The 17,215-nt window shown below is 43.4% G+C and overlaps 1 protein-coding gene across 1 annotated transcript in view; it reads right to left on the bottom strand.

Annotated features, from left to right (window-relative positions):
- The window catches only part of AAK1 (AP2 associated kinase 1), a 121,487-nt gene that overhangs the window by 39,009 nt on the left and 65,263 nt on the right, over positions 1 to 17,215 (bottom strand). Inside the window, exons 5-9 of the mRNA XM_065397973.1 lie at positions 16,480 to 16,622; positions 9,313 to 9,434; positions 7,304 to 7,385; positions 3,310 to 3,442; positions 1,647 to 1,750 (exon numbers count right to left, since the gene is read on the bottom strand). Of these exons, the coding sequence (XP_065254045.1) occupies positions 1,647 to 1,750; positions 3,310 to 3,442; positions 7,304 to 7,385; positions 9,313 to 9,434; positions 16,480 to 16,622 (584 nt within the window). The remainder of the gene's footprint in view (positions 1 to 1,646; positions 1,751 to 3,309; positions 3,443 to 7,303; positions 7,386 to 9,312; positions 9,435 to 16,479; positions 16,623 to 17,215) is intronic.

Below are 17,215 nucleotides of genomic sequence, written 5' to 3' on the forward strand. Positions count from 1 at the left end.
AGAAATGTAATCAGAAGCTGAATGGAAAAACCAGGAAGTCTCCAAACCATTATCTTTAGGCAACTGGATGAAAGTTGTGTACCACCCAAATATCTCTAATACAGTATAAAGCTCCTGTAAACCACAGTTTTGAATTGGATTCTAACAAGATATACTAAACAACATCAGATGACTATATTCAATTTACTGTACATTTTAAATGGAATTTGGCTAATCTCAGTTAACCAGACTATAATCACAAACCCAACTGCAGTAATGATTACATATGCTATGAAGAATTAGCCTGGATAATCAGTTTCACAAGTGTGGTCTAGTTTGCCATGTACATATGCACCTCTACAGAAGTTCCCCATGACAGCCTCATACTGGTAACTTATTTACTACCATGTCCAGTTTATTTGCCAGGGCTGATTTTTATTTATTTATTTTAAACTATGGGGAGTGGGGAACCAAACCAAACCACAAAACAGCATATGCTTCTGTTAATTATAGGCCTGAGAACCCACTGATGCAATAGGCTAGTTGTCCTAATATTCAGGGTCTCCCCCATTTTTCACACAAACAAGTTGCACCACCAATTGTTTGTATAGTAGCCCTGCAAGATTTCTATCGCTACTTATGTTCACATAGTCATTTAATGTTGCTTAAGTATCAGCTGAAAAAAGATGAAGGCCTAAATTTTCAAGAGGAACTACTGATTTTGGGGGGGGGACTGTAACTTGAGCCCCCTTCAATGGGTCTGATTAATCACTTTTGAAAGTTTCAACCTAAAGGTGAGAGAGAGAGAGAGAGAATGAATGAATCGACTCTATACGGTGAACTTACCCACTTCCCTCACACCTGCAATGAACAGGCTTCCAATATCCACAGAACAAAACATGGGCAGCATCCCAACCCTTCCCCACACCCCCACCTCCCAATACCACAAGACATTAATGACTAGAGAGTCATTGCTGGTGTAGCGCAACACACAGAAACCTCCTCCGTACACCACTCTATTGTACTTTACTGCAACATGCTTGGAATCCCATGGGCTGTCCTCTTTCTGGGTTGCATCATTGCTACCTGCCTTTGCTCCTGTACCAAAACTGAAGTGCACATAAAAGAAAGGCACTTAAATGCATCCCCCACCTTCTCTCCTTCCAAGAGACATGTTTTCACTGCCTCCTTTGATAACACTCAGACAGAGAGCGTTTGCTGATTTTTCTTGGGCCTGTAGAACCAAACCTCCAGAGATTTATCCTTCCTAGCCTCCCGCATTTTCACATCATTTAGAAGCTGTCAAATCTCATCACCCCTTCTGCTGCTGCTTTTAGACATGGTGATGGATGGATGGACGGATGCCACCATGAAAACAGCAAAATTACTTCCTTTCCTGCACTTTGCTAGTTATCTTCCCCAGAAAGCTTTTAATCTACCATCTACCTGTATTACTCACTAGGTAGGACGTGTCCTTTGTGCAATCACTGATTCCTAGTTGTCTCAGACAAGGAATCTGCCGTTCTTATACCCCAGAGCCACAAACTAAATTAAAGCAATGGGTTTCTCCAGCAGCCTAAATTAAATGGAGATAAGGAAGAATAGCGCAAAGAACCTTCAGATGGATTCCAGCCCCAACTCCACTGAAAGGGTCCCTGGGTACTCACCTGTACATTTGGGACAGGGCACTCCCTCTTTAACAACTTGAATGCAAAGTAGGAGACCTGGTAAATATCAGGTCTCTTGTCGGGGTCTGGTTCAAGCATATACCCTAAAAAAAAAAAAAAAAAATTATCTGAAGACTTGGGTGCCGAATATTAGAAGATGCCGATTCATGGATAATCATGTAGCCAATGTCTGCCAGATTTGCACATGGTACATGAGCCACACCTTCCAGGTCAAGTTTGGATTGCAAGGCAGCAAATCTCTCACACCCCTCAAGAGACGGTGTACTTAATGTACTTATTCTGCTGTGATTGTATGTATTCTACACATATAGACCCGAGTACCAAATCTTGCACTGGACCTGCTGGGATTATACAGTGTACATGTCGTGGCTCAGGGTGTCCAAGAAGTCTTTAATTGCAATCCTGGAGCCCCACTGTACTCCCATTAAAGTCAATAGCAAAGTTCTTCTTGACATCAGATGGAGCAGGAGCAGCTGCAGTTCCTTAATTAAAATACCAAGTCAGTTTACTTTCCCAAGCAAACCAAGGTAAGCATATTCATCTACCAATGGAATTTTTAAATGGTGCACCTACAGTAGAAGTTGGCAGACTTCTTGGTGTGTCCTTGGGCCAAGTTACTTCTCCTATCTATAAGTCAGTTCTCCAACTGTAAATCAGGGATATAGATACTTTCCCCTTCCCTTTATTTTGTCTATTTAGAGAGTAAGCTGTTTGGAGCAAGGACCAGCTGTTGCTATGTGTATGTACAGCACCTGGCACAGTGGAGCACTGATCTGGGACGATTTAGTTGGTGTTGGTCCTACTTTGAGCAGGGGGTTGGACTAGATGACCTCCTGAGGTCTCTTCCAACCCTAATATTCTAGGATCTCAGTTGAGGCTTCTAGTCCCTACAATAATGACAATAGAAAACTTTACATGTTTCTAATACTCTACCCATCTCTGCCTGAGAGTGTAGCTGAAGGACATCTGCATTGACTTGTCCCCTGCATAAACTGACTTCAAGCACTAACTTAGTTTTAATATCTGCTCAAACCAGGGCATATGGAACAGTGAAGAAGTACCAGCTTATTTTGAAAACATGTTGGAGTCTGCGTTACTCACACTCATAGCTGGCAAAACCAAATGCTCTACTGAAAGCAAGCAAGATATTCCAGCTTTGCTGAGAGTAATGCATTGTATCCTTAATTACACAGTCACTTGAGTCAGTGGGTTATTTATAATCGTTTTACTTCTGTTTCTCAGTTCACAGAAGATGAAATCTTATCACTAGTCTAGATCACTGTGGCTCTTTTCAGCTTCTTATGCAAATAGACTTATTACTGGAGAAACATTTTTGCATAAACAGGCTTATTGTGCAAGTTTCTGAAGCAATCTTAAACCAAATGGTTGTCTATTTCCCTAGTTTTCCACATAGAGTTTCTATTTGGATGGACTGTGATAACCTACTATCATAACCATCTTTGGCACAGCCATCTTCTAAATGACTGTAAACTCATTTGCTTCATCCTTGCATGTGAACAGGTCTTTTTGAAAGAGAGGACACACTCCAGGTCCATAGCTCGAATAGTTGGGAATTATAAAAACAATAGAGCTTTATTTGTAACATGGAACCAAACTCTGCTATTGAAACAGATATACTCACGTATGAGACAGTGCATGTCTTGGGAGTAGCGAGAGTTGTCCGGAATGGTGAAGTTTCCATCACAAATTGCCACCTGACTCTCCCCAAATGGTAAAGTAAAGTAACACAATTTGTACAGTAAACAACCAAGGGCCTAAAGAGAGGAAAAAACAGTAGGAAATATTTAGACAACAGTAACCACTGCCACCATACATTAAAGAGGAAGGATAGTCCAATAGTCAGAGCACTAGCCTGGGACTCAGGAGAACAGGGTTCAACTCCTTGCTCTGCCACAGGTTTCCTGCATGCCCTTGATCAAGTCACTTAGCCTCTCTGTGTCAGAGTTCCCCCTCTGTAACATGGGGATAATAGCACTTCCCTACCTGACATGTGAGGATAAATACATTAAAACAACATGAGGGTGATCAGATACTATGAAAATGGATGGCAAATAAGTACTTAAGATAGACCACACACATTATTAGCCACAACACCCCCTCAGTCCGCATATCAATATCTATATGGAGGGGACTGAGATATGGCTACTTGGTCCCAACTTCAAATTAATCTAAATAGACTTCAGATGTGTTGGGCCGGGTAGGAGGCCAAAAAGTTGTAGGCGCTTCAATCATACAGACTCTTCACCCACATTTGCCATTGTCCCCCATGGTGAGGAGGGTTGTTCCGAGTGGAAAGAACAGTTTCACAGTACACAGGTTCTCTTCTGGCTGAGAATTTTGTCTACAATGATTTCTCTGACCCAGAGCAATTTCTGTTGTCATAAATCAGCCTCATTAGGTCAAGGTCTAGGCACAGCTGCAAGCTACTTTTAAAATGCTCCACAGTCCCGAAGAGAGGTAGGTCTTATCTACCCTAGAAAGCTTTAAACACACTGGGATAAACAAACTGGCAAAATCCTCTTAGGGCTCGTCTACACGTACATTTAGTTGGCAGCAACCTGGGGTGTGAATCTACACCACATTAGCCTGCCGCCCTCTAACTGTCGTGTGGACTCTGCTGATAGTTCGTTGATCTGCTTCGATCTAGTCCTCTTAGAAAATGAACTAAATCAAAGCATATTAAACTTCTAATGCGCATCAGCTGGGTCCACCTGGACAGTTAGTCTGCGACAGGCTAGCCAGGGATAGATTCATGCACAAGCTTGCCACAAACGGATGGTTTGTGCAGACAAGCCTATAGTGTAGATGCAGTTATATGAATACAAGAGTTCCCCGAAGCTATACCAGTATGAACTCTTTGATACTGGTATAATTGAGTCCATACTGGGAGTTGTACTGCTAGAATTTTACTGCTAAAATGTGACAGCCCTAACCAAAATAGTTCCACCTGAACTAAATCTGTGAGTAGACAAGGCCAAAGTAAATTTGTATTGGTTGAAAACAGAGAGTAGTAAGAGAAATACAAGGGAAAGGAGGTTAAACAAAGCAGGATGGTCTCAGGGAATTGCCAGACTATAATCAGACAAATGGTCCATTCAGTCCTGATCCCATTTTTGACAGAAGCCAGGACTAGCTGCTTCAGAAGATGCTAAAGTCACACAAAAGGGGCAATTTTGTAACAACAAAACCTGCACAGGGGAAAAGTTTCTTCCTAACCCCAGATGTTGTATGATTGGCTTTTGCGTATAAAGAATATGAAGGAAAGTATTGTAATGAAATTGTGTTCTTCTTTAACATTAATTCTGGATTTTTTTAAATGCAATTTGTGAAATAGCTACAGGGAATGCATGGAGTTTATGGCGCACAATTATTAATTATTATTATTACAGTAACACTTACAGGCTCCATTGTGCTAGGTACTGTACAAACAACATGACCACATCCACACTAGAAGCCCTTTATAAATTTGGAAATACCAGTACAGTATACTCCCAACTATCCAAATAGTGGGGGGACATGGATTGTATTCGGGTAATTGGGAGTTCAGGCACTCGAGAGGGCAGGAGCCATTCCGCAGCAGGGTGGCCTCTTCTGTGGCTGGGGACTTGTTCTCCTTGCAGTCTTGGCCAGTGGTCTCTGCTCTGCCCAGTTTATTTGCTCCTGTGACAGAGGGGCTGCAGAAGGCTGGCTGCCACAAGAATGGCCTCCCCGAAAGCTGCAGGCTCATTGTCCACCTTACAGTCCTGGCCTGGGGTCTGTTCTGAACCTCCGCATTATCCAAATCCCTTCCTCGTACACACACACACACTTACTTCATGCATCTCCTGCTCAGGGACAAGGAAGGGTTCAGAAAACGTGGAGGTTTGACAATATGGTTTGTTAAAAAGGAGTATACCGTACACTACACTGGCAAAGCACTCCTAGGACAGACGCAACTATATCAGTAATGCCATGCTTCGTAGGGCATGACCATTCCTCCCCGAGCCATACAAGTTATACCAGGAAAAGCCCAGTTTGGCCGGTATAACTATGCCTGCACTAGAGGCTTCTGGCAACCCAGCTTTTGTCAGGGATCACACCCCTGACAGAGCTATTCTGGCAGAGGTCTGAGGCATAGACCTGCCCCAAGAGCCAGACCTTGCCCCAGAAAGGATACGCTCCGAGGAGACAGGAAAGACAAAGGATGGTCAGGAAACATACACTGTGAAGGTCAATGACTGGGCCAGGGTCAAACAGCAGGTCAGTAGCGGAGCCAGGAATAGAACCCAGGGAGTAATTCTGCCCAGGAGGGTGATAGGGTGGCATTAAGTTTTGTGCCCTCCTGCTTTTGAGCTACTGAAGGGGGCCATCTTAGGCTGCATCTGGCTGGCAAAGCCACCCGAGACCCCCGCAGGGCTGCCCCTTACACTGGGGCTTGCAGGGGGCTGCCTTGCACAGAGCCTGCATTGAAAAAATTTCCCCCAGATTGGCTCCCTTTTATGCTGCCACAGCCGTGCAATTTCCAGTCAACTCCCAGTCCAGTGCCCTATCCACTAGGTCACACTGCCTCCCAAGCCAGAGGCTCCTCACAACACACAGGCCCCAGCCCTATAGGGGCTCCCATTGAACATAGCAAAATGAAAAGCTCAATAGGACTAAGTGTGCGCGCAGGGTTTTGCGGGACGGAACTCGTAGCAAGGAAAATGGCCTCTTGCACAGCAGAATGTACTGTGCTCAGTTTTTCTTCCTCTCGTATACATTGAGCTGCATACGTAGACCAGTTGTTGAGGCTACAGTTCAACTCAAGTCAGTTACTGTCTGACGGTTACCTAAGTCAGAACTTTACAAAGCAGTTAGCTACACCCAAGTGTAACCTTTAAACTAAGCCATTCCATTCCTTCTACTCATTACTTCGGTCTCTGGTGTGTCCGCATAAGGGTGGTTCTGCAGGAGTTTCTTCTCTTTTTTCACTCTTTCTGATGTGAAGATAAGCCGCCTGTATTTTATTAGGTTCTATGGGTGCACATTGCTCAACAGTCACATTTCACCTTCAATAGGACAGCAAGTCAAACAGGTTTAGAAGTCATCGCTAGAAACAGAGCGCTGAAAAACCTCAATGAGGAAAAATCTGGTTTTCCTACAAACCGAAAACTCTGGCCAGGTTTGGGAATCCAGGGCCGAGTTATTGTCTCGGGTAGGAACCCATGTCAGACTTTTTTTTTTTTTTTTTTTTTAAATACAGTACAGCTTTGATTTTATGTGGTCAAGACCCAAAACCAGGTGCAGCTTTGGATCTGTTCCAGTCTGGGGATTTATCTGAACACAAACCAAAAAAATGCTAGGTTGCGCACTCCTGGGAAGTGTTATCGGATTTGCACTTACGTGTGCAAACTGCAACCAATGAATTTTATACAGCTCTGAATTACAGCATCATAAGAGGGAGTAGAACAGAGATGCAATCATGTTTCATGAACTGGCCACCATCATTTGAAATAACTCAACACAAAGATCAAATGGAGGCTCTCTCTATGCAGAACTAACTAACTAACTAGCTAACTAAAGTTCCAAGTAATCCAAGTTTTTTTATTCCAGGCTGCAAGTCAGTTATGTGAATTTTGAGTGGGTTTCATACATACCCACATATCTGCTTTTGTAGTAATAAGTTTGCCACTATACAGGTTGACCATTTCTGGTGCTCTATAGGATAATGTGGTGTACCTACAAGAGAAAGCTTTGTTAGTTAATGGAAGTCACAGGGTAGTGAGTTGGGGACGGAAATTCATTCATTTTAATTACACAGGATTCCCTTCCACATGCCCCAACAATTCAAATTTCACTTTTCTATAACAGAAATGCGCTAGGTGCTGAAGTTCTAAACCAGCAAAAGGATTTCTAGTGCATTTTATAGGTTGAAGTATGATAGAATGAAGCTGGTTATAAAAAAAAAAAAAAGTTAACTCCCACAAACTTTCCAGGGAAACGAGGGATATTGCAAGATCCTTTTAACACCCAAGAGTTTGCTCACAAAAAGTCCAATCCTCTTACAAATCATAGCCAGTAACATACAAAAATTCAGAATGTTAACTTGCTATTCCACATAGGTCGTTAGCTCCATGTCCCTTGCACTGTCCTCATTCCCGGGGCTTTGGACAAAATCCAGTCATTATAACTGAAAGTGTGGCTTCTAATAAATAGGCTTCCATGCTGGGAGTTCTGCTCAGAGGTATTGTGAACAGGAGGAAAATTACTTTATAAAAAACAAATGGTAATTGAAAACTGCACCAGTTGTAACTAAAGTACTGGCAAGAGTCAGACACAGTCTAAAAGATCTCTAATAATGAGGTTTTGTATGAGGGTGGATACCTTGATTTAAGGATGCTGTGGTCTTGTGTGCTATTTACCTTGATTATGGAAGGGTGTGGCACAGGGCCGGCTTCTTTTGCCAGCTTAGCAATAAGTGTGCAAAACAGGCTTGGACTGCATTGCAAGACTAGGAGCACTATAAAATCGAAGTCAAACAGCTGTACATGTGAGATGCAGGAAGGACCCACTTTTCATAGGGTTTAGTTATTTTCATGCAATTCCTAGCATGTGATTTTATAGTCAGGGAGTGTTAGAGTAATCGAAGAGTTTTCAATAGAGATTTTAAGCTATATGAGACCCCAGGTCTCCCATTCTCTGTCCCTTCCTTTCCCCCATATATCTTCCCCCCCGACCATCACCTCCCTGACTCAGGACCTGCTACAGGATCACCCAACTTTTCTCCCCTTTTAACAGCTTCCTCCGGACCCCACTTTGCAGCCACCACCTGTCAAACCTCAGATGAACACTTTCAGAGCCCCATGCTGCATTTTTTAAGGCAACCATAAGAGTCACTGCTGAGTAATCTATGGTGGGTTAGGGATTATTTTGTCATATTCATTGCCTCACAGTGCAGGCAACACCAGGAACGAGGAACTGAGACATACTGACCCCCATAACGTAGACCACTGAGCTGGTCAGTATCTGTCAATTCAAGGGTTCTATTAGTCTTAAAGCAATTTCCTGGCTTTCTGGAGTAATTTGTTTCCTCACCCGCAAAGCATCCAAACTACCATGCTTAGACCTATGCACAGGTTAGCATTATCATCACCACCACAGCAGGGCTAGGATCAGGGCCCTATGGGGCTAGGTGCTGCATAAATTCAGAACAAAAAGACAGGCCCTATCCCAAATATCTTAAGCGTAGACTGTAAGCTAAGAGACAAACAGATGGATACAAATAAACCACTGGGGAAACAATGAGACAATATTGGTTACCATGTTAGACAGCGGCCTCAGCATACCAGCAGCCTAACGGTTGTCATGTTTTTTGGTAGGTATCGTGACAAAGGAGAGTTTTAAGGAGAGCTCAGAGGGAGACTCATGAGGTAGCTTTGTGGAGGTTTAGAAGCGTGAGGGGCAGCATGGGAGAAAGTGCAAAGGAGTTTGTTTGAAACTTTAGCAGGTGGGCGACGGAGGCTGGCATCGTGGACCAGTCGGAAGGGGCAGTCAACATCTTGGTTGCAAATGAAAGATGACAGAGAATGGGAGACCTGGGGCTCATGTACTAACATTAACAGCTATGGGGAAAAAGAAAGAAAGAGAAAGAGAGAGAGGCACTTACTTCTTGATCTCCTCTTCTACTGCATTCACTCCTTCCGTTTGAGGGTTCTGGAATTTGTTGGTGGCACTTCCGAAATCACACAGGACATAATGGCCGCGATCATGTAGCAGGATATTTTCAACCTAGAAGCATTGCACAAAAAACACATCCATTTCTTTGCATTAAATAAGAGGTCTCCTCATTTTCTATAGCCACAGCAAGAGGAATATTTTTTTTTTTTTAAGATTCTACAGCACATGTACTAGGTAAGTTTGAAATAGAAACATTCTTATAATAAAGAGGGGAAGAATAGCCATATAAACCAGCAAGACCCATGCACACCTCGGGGGGGGGGGGGGGGGAAATCACATGGAAGACCATGTTCTAGCAGCAACCCTTCCCCTACATGCCCCTTTTCATTCCCCTCAACCCCACAAACAGATTATATGGTCTCCATTAAGATTGTCAATTCTTCAGGACAGTGACTGTCTTAGTTGTCTAAAGTGTCTAAATATATTTTAATCGCTATGACCTACATTTTCAATAGTGAATTTTAATTTGGTGTGCTCAGCAAGAGATGCTTAAGACGGGCCTGATTTTCAGGAGATGCTGAGCACCTGCTGTCCATGGGGAAAGAAAAATAAAATCAGGACCCTTTAAAGGTGCCTCAAGTTGTGCACCCACAAATAACTAGTCATTTTTAAAAAATCCTTGCTTATACAAGTATCAGAGGGGTAGCCAAGTTAGTCTGCATCCACAAAAACAACGAGGAGTCCAGTGGCACCTTAAATTTGATTTGTCTGTTAGTCTTTAAGGTGCCACTGGACTCCTCGTTGTTTTTGTTTATACAATTTCTGCATAGAAAATGTAGGGTACCAAGTATGCAATGGTTATAGCTAAAGAAATAAGATCTGAGCACACAACATATATACCTTAGATCTACTATCAAAGTGTATCAGCCAATGACCAACACGGACTCCAGCCCTCTCGAGCAATGTCTTCCCCACAAAATAGCTTGCAGAACTAGGCCCATTAGATTAAGCCCAGTTCCTCAGTTTCTTTCTCAACCACCGGCTACGTTGATCACAGGATTGTCACTGAATTTTATCCAGCTTGATTTTCATGCAGGCTGTCAAAAGGCTTAGCACTTACAAGTGTTATTTGATAGGCCAAAGCCATACAACTGGATACTGAAACATCTATGATGGGCACAGGGTTTGTCTCCGGCTAGTCCCAATATTTAAACATTGCCAAAACACTAGGATTATCCAGGTATTGTTTCAAACCAGTAGAACCATTGCCTTCCCTCACACTTAGGCCTTTCAACACAGATGGAAACAGAGAGAAAGAGAGAGAGAGAGAGAAGGAAGAATAGGCCAGGGTTTGGACACTAACCTAGGTTCAGGAGACATCTGTTCAATTCTCCACTCCGCCACAGACTCTGCGAGACACCTTGGGAAAGTCACTTGGCTTCTCTATGCCTCAGTACCCCATCTGTACCAATGGGGAGAGTAGCACTGCAGCACCTCACAGGGCTGTTGTGAGGATAAATAAAGCCCTGAGAGGCGCTCAGATACCTTGGGACTGCAGGACATATGGCTACATAAGATATATTGCTTTAGACGTCCAATGCCATTGTACAAATATTAGCTAATAAAACGGCTTTAAAAAGCAACTTCCCTTCAAAGATGATCCAAAAAATGGAGCATTTTAAGCAACAGAAGAAAATAAAGCCTACAACAATTGCGGCTAGGAAAGAAAAAATTGCTGGCTTGCTTAATCCATCCTCGTAACACCCCTCCCCCTCCACTGACATCCATCTGCTTTGAATAATGCACTGTACACAGCTGTTCTACCTAACAGAGCTACAGCAACAGAGATATTCCTTATTCCAGGCAAATACCCTGTAAACATTTCCTTGAAAGCCCCTCCACTTTAGCTTGCTGAGAATTCCTACACGGTTGTGCACGGAAGCATCTAGCAAGGTTTATTATGGTGGCATCGGGCTCTTAACATGCAGGTTTCTTCCGACACCCTTTCAATAAACTTCCAAAGAAAATAAAGTGATTCTGATGAGAAATGAATGACTGTTGCTGACTGGTGGGCCGACATAATGGATGGTCTGTTTCAAACCCAGGCAGGAGGCGCTTTCATTAAGATCAACTCTCTCAACAACCAGAACCAGATTATTATAGACGCTGAGCACTGAACTCTAGATGAAGTCAGTGGGAACTCAACGGTTCTACAGTCGGACATTTACAGTCCAAAACCGAGACAGATGCGGGAAAGCTGTGGGTTGCTTTGGCTTCATTAGCCAAAGGACATAGCCTTTAACTTTGGATTCAGAGGCAGCTACTGCTCCCTGCTAACACAGCGAGAGAAAAGGTAATGGGGGGAGGGGGGAGGAAGTGGGATAGATCAGTATTTTCTTTAATTGACAAGTAATAGGCACCTATCACCCACATCTCTAAAGAAAGCCATAGCTTCAGACCTTGCATGTTGCACTTAATATGGCCTAAAATTTTCAAATCTAACTAAGTGATTTGGGGTGCTTTAATTTTTGGGTACTTGACTGAGACACCTTGAAAGGGGCTGATTTTCAGAGCATGGGTGCTCAATGCTTTCTGAACAACAGGGCCCTTTAAGGTGTCTCAAGCTAGGCATCCAAATATTAACACCCCCCCCCCCCCCCAAAAATCAATATGTACAGTTTAACTGTAGTATTTTATAGCAAAAAAACTGCACACCACCATAGCCTGTGGTGTGCAGTTTTTTTGCTATAAAATACTACATTAGGAATTTGGCATACTATCACCACGGCCAAGATCATGCTTAATTATAGTAAAGTTTCAACAAATATACATCACTAGGCTGAACACAGAAGCCATGAAAAAAAAAAAAAAAAAAAATCCTGAGACAGATGTTTATAGGTGGTGAGCTGGGGAAGCGGGGAGAATAAATCAGATGCACTGTTGTCCAACAGAGACTCAGACTGCCTAGTCACACTGCATTGGAAGTATGACATTCAGAGGATTAGTGTTACCAAAAAAAAAAAAAAGGCAGAAATCCATAACATTAGTATGCCAGCAAACAGATTCCGACTATTCCATAGCTCAGTAAGGCCAAAAGAGCCTGTGTTTAGATCATCATCTGTATTGATCAGAGCGGTGTTTTACAATCACCTGCTGCATCTCTGCTACAACAGAAACAAGCAGTGCCTCTGTCAATCCAGCCTCCTTTGCAAGTCTGGAGTTTGGAATGGGTTTGGACTAAACAGAAGTATTGTTTGAAAGAGCATGTGGCTTCTCATTAAAGGGAGCTTGGAGCTGACCTGTGCTTTAGAACATGAGAGTCACATTGAGCTAAAGAAGAAAGGGAGGCTGAATATTGACAAGCTATACCAACAATTGCCTGTACAGAAACTATGTAAAGCAGGGGTTCTCAACCTCTCTCTTTCTAAGCCCCCCCACCAACATACTATAAAAACCTCCACGGCTCCCCTGTGCCCCAACAACAGCTTTTCTGAGTATAAAATCTAGGGTCGGTGTTAATGGGTAGCAAGCAGGGCAATTGCCTGTGACCCCATGCCACAGGGGCCCCCACAAAGCTACATTGCTCAGGCTTCGGCTTCAGCCCTGGATGGTGGGGCTCAGGGCCCTGGGCTTCAGCCCTATGCAGTGGGGCTTCGGCTTTCTACCTTGGGCCCCAGCAAGTCTAATGCTCGCCCTGCTTATCAGCCCCCCCCCAGCGAGGCTCCAGACCCCTGGTTGAGAACCACGCTCAGGTTCTCACAGGGGGGGTCTGTCTTCTCTTACACTTCGGCAAGACTGGTATAACTTGTCGTGCCAATGAAGTCTCATTGTATTGAGCTAGAATTGTGTTCACAATATGGAGTCTTTAAGAGTAAATAAATACATACATAGTACCTCGCTCGTCATCTTTAGATCTCAAAGCACTTTATGAAGGAGGTCAGTATCATTATCCGGGGTGCTGGAACAATTTGTATATTGGGATGTTGAGAGCCACTGAACCAAACTGTAAACCCTGTATATGATGGAAACTACTTCAAGCCAGGGGGTGCGGCAGCACCCTTAGTTCTAGCACCTATGTCATTATCCCCATTTTACAGATGGGGAACTTTTAAAGTTTTATATTCGGCCACATTCAGACCCCTTACCATGCTGCAATCAATGAGACTACCTTGAGAAGGATAGTGCTAAATCAGTAGCATCGGAATCTGGTGCACAGCATCAAATGTGAATAAAATATGAGCATCATCGTGAAGTATCATGAACTACCAAAAACAAATTAAATACCTTGGAGAGGCACCCTAAAGCCTTGCACAACACAATGGTTGACATTAACCAAAACTTCATGAGATGAATAAATATAAAGATCAGAAGGAACAATTTGATTGTATTTGTGGATTGATCCTGCTTTAAGTTTATTCCTCTTCCTCTTTTCTTAAATGAGGCTTCCTCCCCCCCCCCACCACCCAGCCCTCTCTTCTTTTTCATTATATTATATATATCCCATCCCCCAAGTGCTTTGACTGACTATTGTATTATCTGCACTGCGGTAACACCTAGGGACCCCAATCATGGACCAGGGTCCCACTGTGTTGGGTGCTGCACAAAACAGAACATAACAGATGGTCCCTGTGCCAAAGAGCTCAGAATCTAAGGGCTTGTCTTCACTACCCGTCTGGATCGGCGGGTAGAAATCGATCTCTCGAATTATCGCGTCTTGTCAGGACGTGACAATCGATCCCTGAATCGACGCGCGTACTCCACCAGCCCAGGTAGGAGTAAGCGCCGTTGACGGGGGAGCCGTGGCGGTCGTTTTGCCGCCGTCCTCACAGCGGGGTAAGTCGGATTAGATACGTCGAATTCAGCTACGCTAATCGCGTAGCTGAATTTGCGTATCTTAAATCAATCCCCCCTCACAGTGTAGACCTAGCCTAAGTGTTGTACCACAATGTACCTTTCACAGCTTTAGGACTGTATTTACTGCAACTGTGTACTTAGACATTTTTACAGGCTCATTGTTCTTAACTAAAAAGACAATTTTTTTTTTAATTGAAAAACCCCAAAGACTGTGGTGACACTGTGGATGTGCAGCAGCTGCAGTGGAGGTATCTTTTTCTAGGCTGAAGCCTACATTTTCCTGCATTATTTCAATACCTACACAATCTAGAGTTCTCAAAAAGCGTATTGTTCTGCAAGCTCTTTGAGGCAGGGACTGTGTTTTTGTTACATGTATGTATTTCTGGTCCCCAACTGCTTCTAGGGGCTATAGTAAAACTAATATTAAACTTTGTGTTCATGTCCCAAGGCAGAGAATGGGAATTTTTTTCCCTGACCCATGGGCGTAAGCTTATTAAAGAGGAGCAAGGTTTCTGATGTAGAAACCTCAATGATGATCAGTTTCAATTGCTTGTGTGTGTGTGTGTGTGTGTGTGTGTGTGTGTGTGTGTGTGTGTATAAAAAACGAGAGTATACAGAGAGGATTAACTCATTAATCCATCACAGATCTCAGCATTTATTCCTATGCTACATACTGATAAAGAGTTTGTTTGTAAACCATTAAATGACGCTAAAGCCAAAACACAACAGCAGGTGTGAGATTAGTAACTATTCAACAGATTCCTCTCTGTAAACCTCTTTTTATGTGTATTGCCTATCCAAGCTACTGGAAGATTCCCACTGGGGGGAGGGATAGCTCAGTGGTTTGAGTATTGGCCTGCTAAACCCAGGGTTGTGAGTTCAATCCTTGAGAGGGCCATTTGGGGATTTAGTTGGGGATTGGTCCTGCTTTGAGCAGGGGGTTGGACTAGATGACCTCCTGACGTCCCTTCCAATCCTGATATTCTAGGACTTCAGTGAACTTTAAATCAGGGCCTAAATTTGTCAAAAACCAGAATCAGCTCACCCCAACTGAAAGCCAGCTACAGCCACATTCATTAGATGTGTTTCATGCATTCCAACCGACCACACCATAGGTCACAAATATGTTAAGTGCCCTGAAGCATAACCACACCACTTAGCTGACTTAGTCTTACTACTTGGTTCCTTTTGGTGCACGTGTTTTGTTTAGCTTCTCTACAAAAGTGGCCTGCCGCATAGAACAAACATCCATTTAAGGCTCAGAAAACGAAGCCTGATCCATGAAGTATATTTTCAAACCTACACATGGATTCTGCTTCTTGGCTGAATACATCATTCGGGCATTTTAGGAGTTGGTTGAGAGGAACAGGGAATTCATGTTTTGTTTCATGATCTCAAAGATGGCGACTTCAAAAGCGTTCAGCGTTGGCCTGACTCTGCTCCCACTAAAGTCAATGGGGGTTTGACCATAGACTTCAACAACCTCAGCCTAGCAAAACAAATGGTGAGGGGATAGGATTGGTCTCTATAAATATATTCAAGGAGGTGGTGGAGGGAGAGAAGAACTATTTAAGCTACAGGACAACACTGGCACAAGAACAAATGCATCTAAGCTGGCCATGAGTAAAGGCAGGCTGGAAATGAGAAGGATTTAAACAATCAGAGGAGTGAGGTTCTGGAACAGCCTTTCAATAGGAGCAAACAAACTTTTTTTAAATTGGAGCGTGATAAGTTTATCAGCAGGATTATACAACAGGTTGCCTGGGACAGCAGAATACTGGCCTCCGTGATGGGTCCCTTCCAGACCCATGTTCTTAATAGGCAGCAGAGCCAGGTGAATGTTTCCAGAAATCTCACCTTTACCCTGTGCTGTTTTGCAGCATCTAAACGAGGGTCAGAGTTGCGTGCTTAGGCAAGATCCGTTATACAGAAAAACCCACGGGCTGAACTCTCCACTCAAAAGGTGGCTGGAATTCATGGTGAACAATTTATCTCATCAACTTTGGCAGGCTTTTTGTGACACAGTTGTTCACAAATGGCTACATAATTTGAGCAGACCTATAGATGGTTGAACATATGGCAAACAATGTGACTTTTTTGTTAATAGGCAACAAATTTATTCATGAGTACATTTTCTCATCAATATAAATGTTATGGCAATACACCGAGTCCCTGATCAGGAGTGAGACCCATTGTGCTAGACATTGTCTGGAGGGTAGATGCAGTCCTTGCCCAGAAGAGTTGACAATCGAATACGTTATTCAGACAGCTCCACCCTGTACCATTGGTATCTGTGAGTTACCTTCAGATCCCTGTGGATTATAGGCGTTTTACACTGGTGCAACCTGGCTACAGCTTCACAGGTATCGCAAAAGATCTGCAAGACTTCATTCTCTGTGAATCCCGTCTGCAAGCGTTGGTTCATCAGGTTCACCACCTGGCCTCCTGAAAGGAGGAACAGGCAAAATAAATTAAAGATGCACCTACTGCTAAAGCACAGACCAGTCAAAAGGAGCCACCTTCTCGAAAGGGGTCCAACATGCCAGGTTTTAAACTGCCTGGTATTGTGACATGTGTGGCCTTAGGGTCTGAGCATAATCCTGGGAACTAGAAACTCATGAGTTCCAACTCCACCTTGGATCAAATCTCCCCCTGCGGCCTTCGGCATCTCACTTAAGCAACCAAAAACCTCCTGGTCCATCGGTAAAATGAAGTGTCTGATGTACCAAACTGTCAGGAGGTGCCACATGGAGAATTTATGTTCGGAAAGTGATTTGAGAGTAGTTACTGATTTTAATCTCTAAGATTTAAAGTTACCACTAAGCGCCTCCAGCCCCAAATCTATACTAGGAAAAATAACTGCAACATTCAAACATGTTTTTGATGAAGCCATGTTCTTTTCTTGTCTCTGTAGTCATAAAACCCCCACCAGATTAAAGAAATACCTTTTAGTCGTACATAGTTTGGGCTAAACCAGCGGCTCCCAACCTTTCCAGATGACTGTATCCCTTTCAGGAGTCTGATTTTGCTGCAAACCT

The sequence above is a fragment of the Emys orbicularis genome, chromosome 2 (assembly GCF_028017835.1).
Source record: "Emys orbicularis isolate rEmyOrb1 chromosome 2, rEmyOrb1.hap1, whole genome shotgun sequence".
NCBI lineage: Eukaryota > Metazoa > Chordata > Testudines > Emydidae > Emys > Emys orbicularis.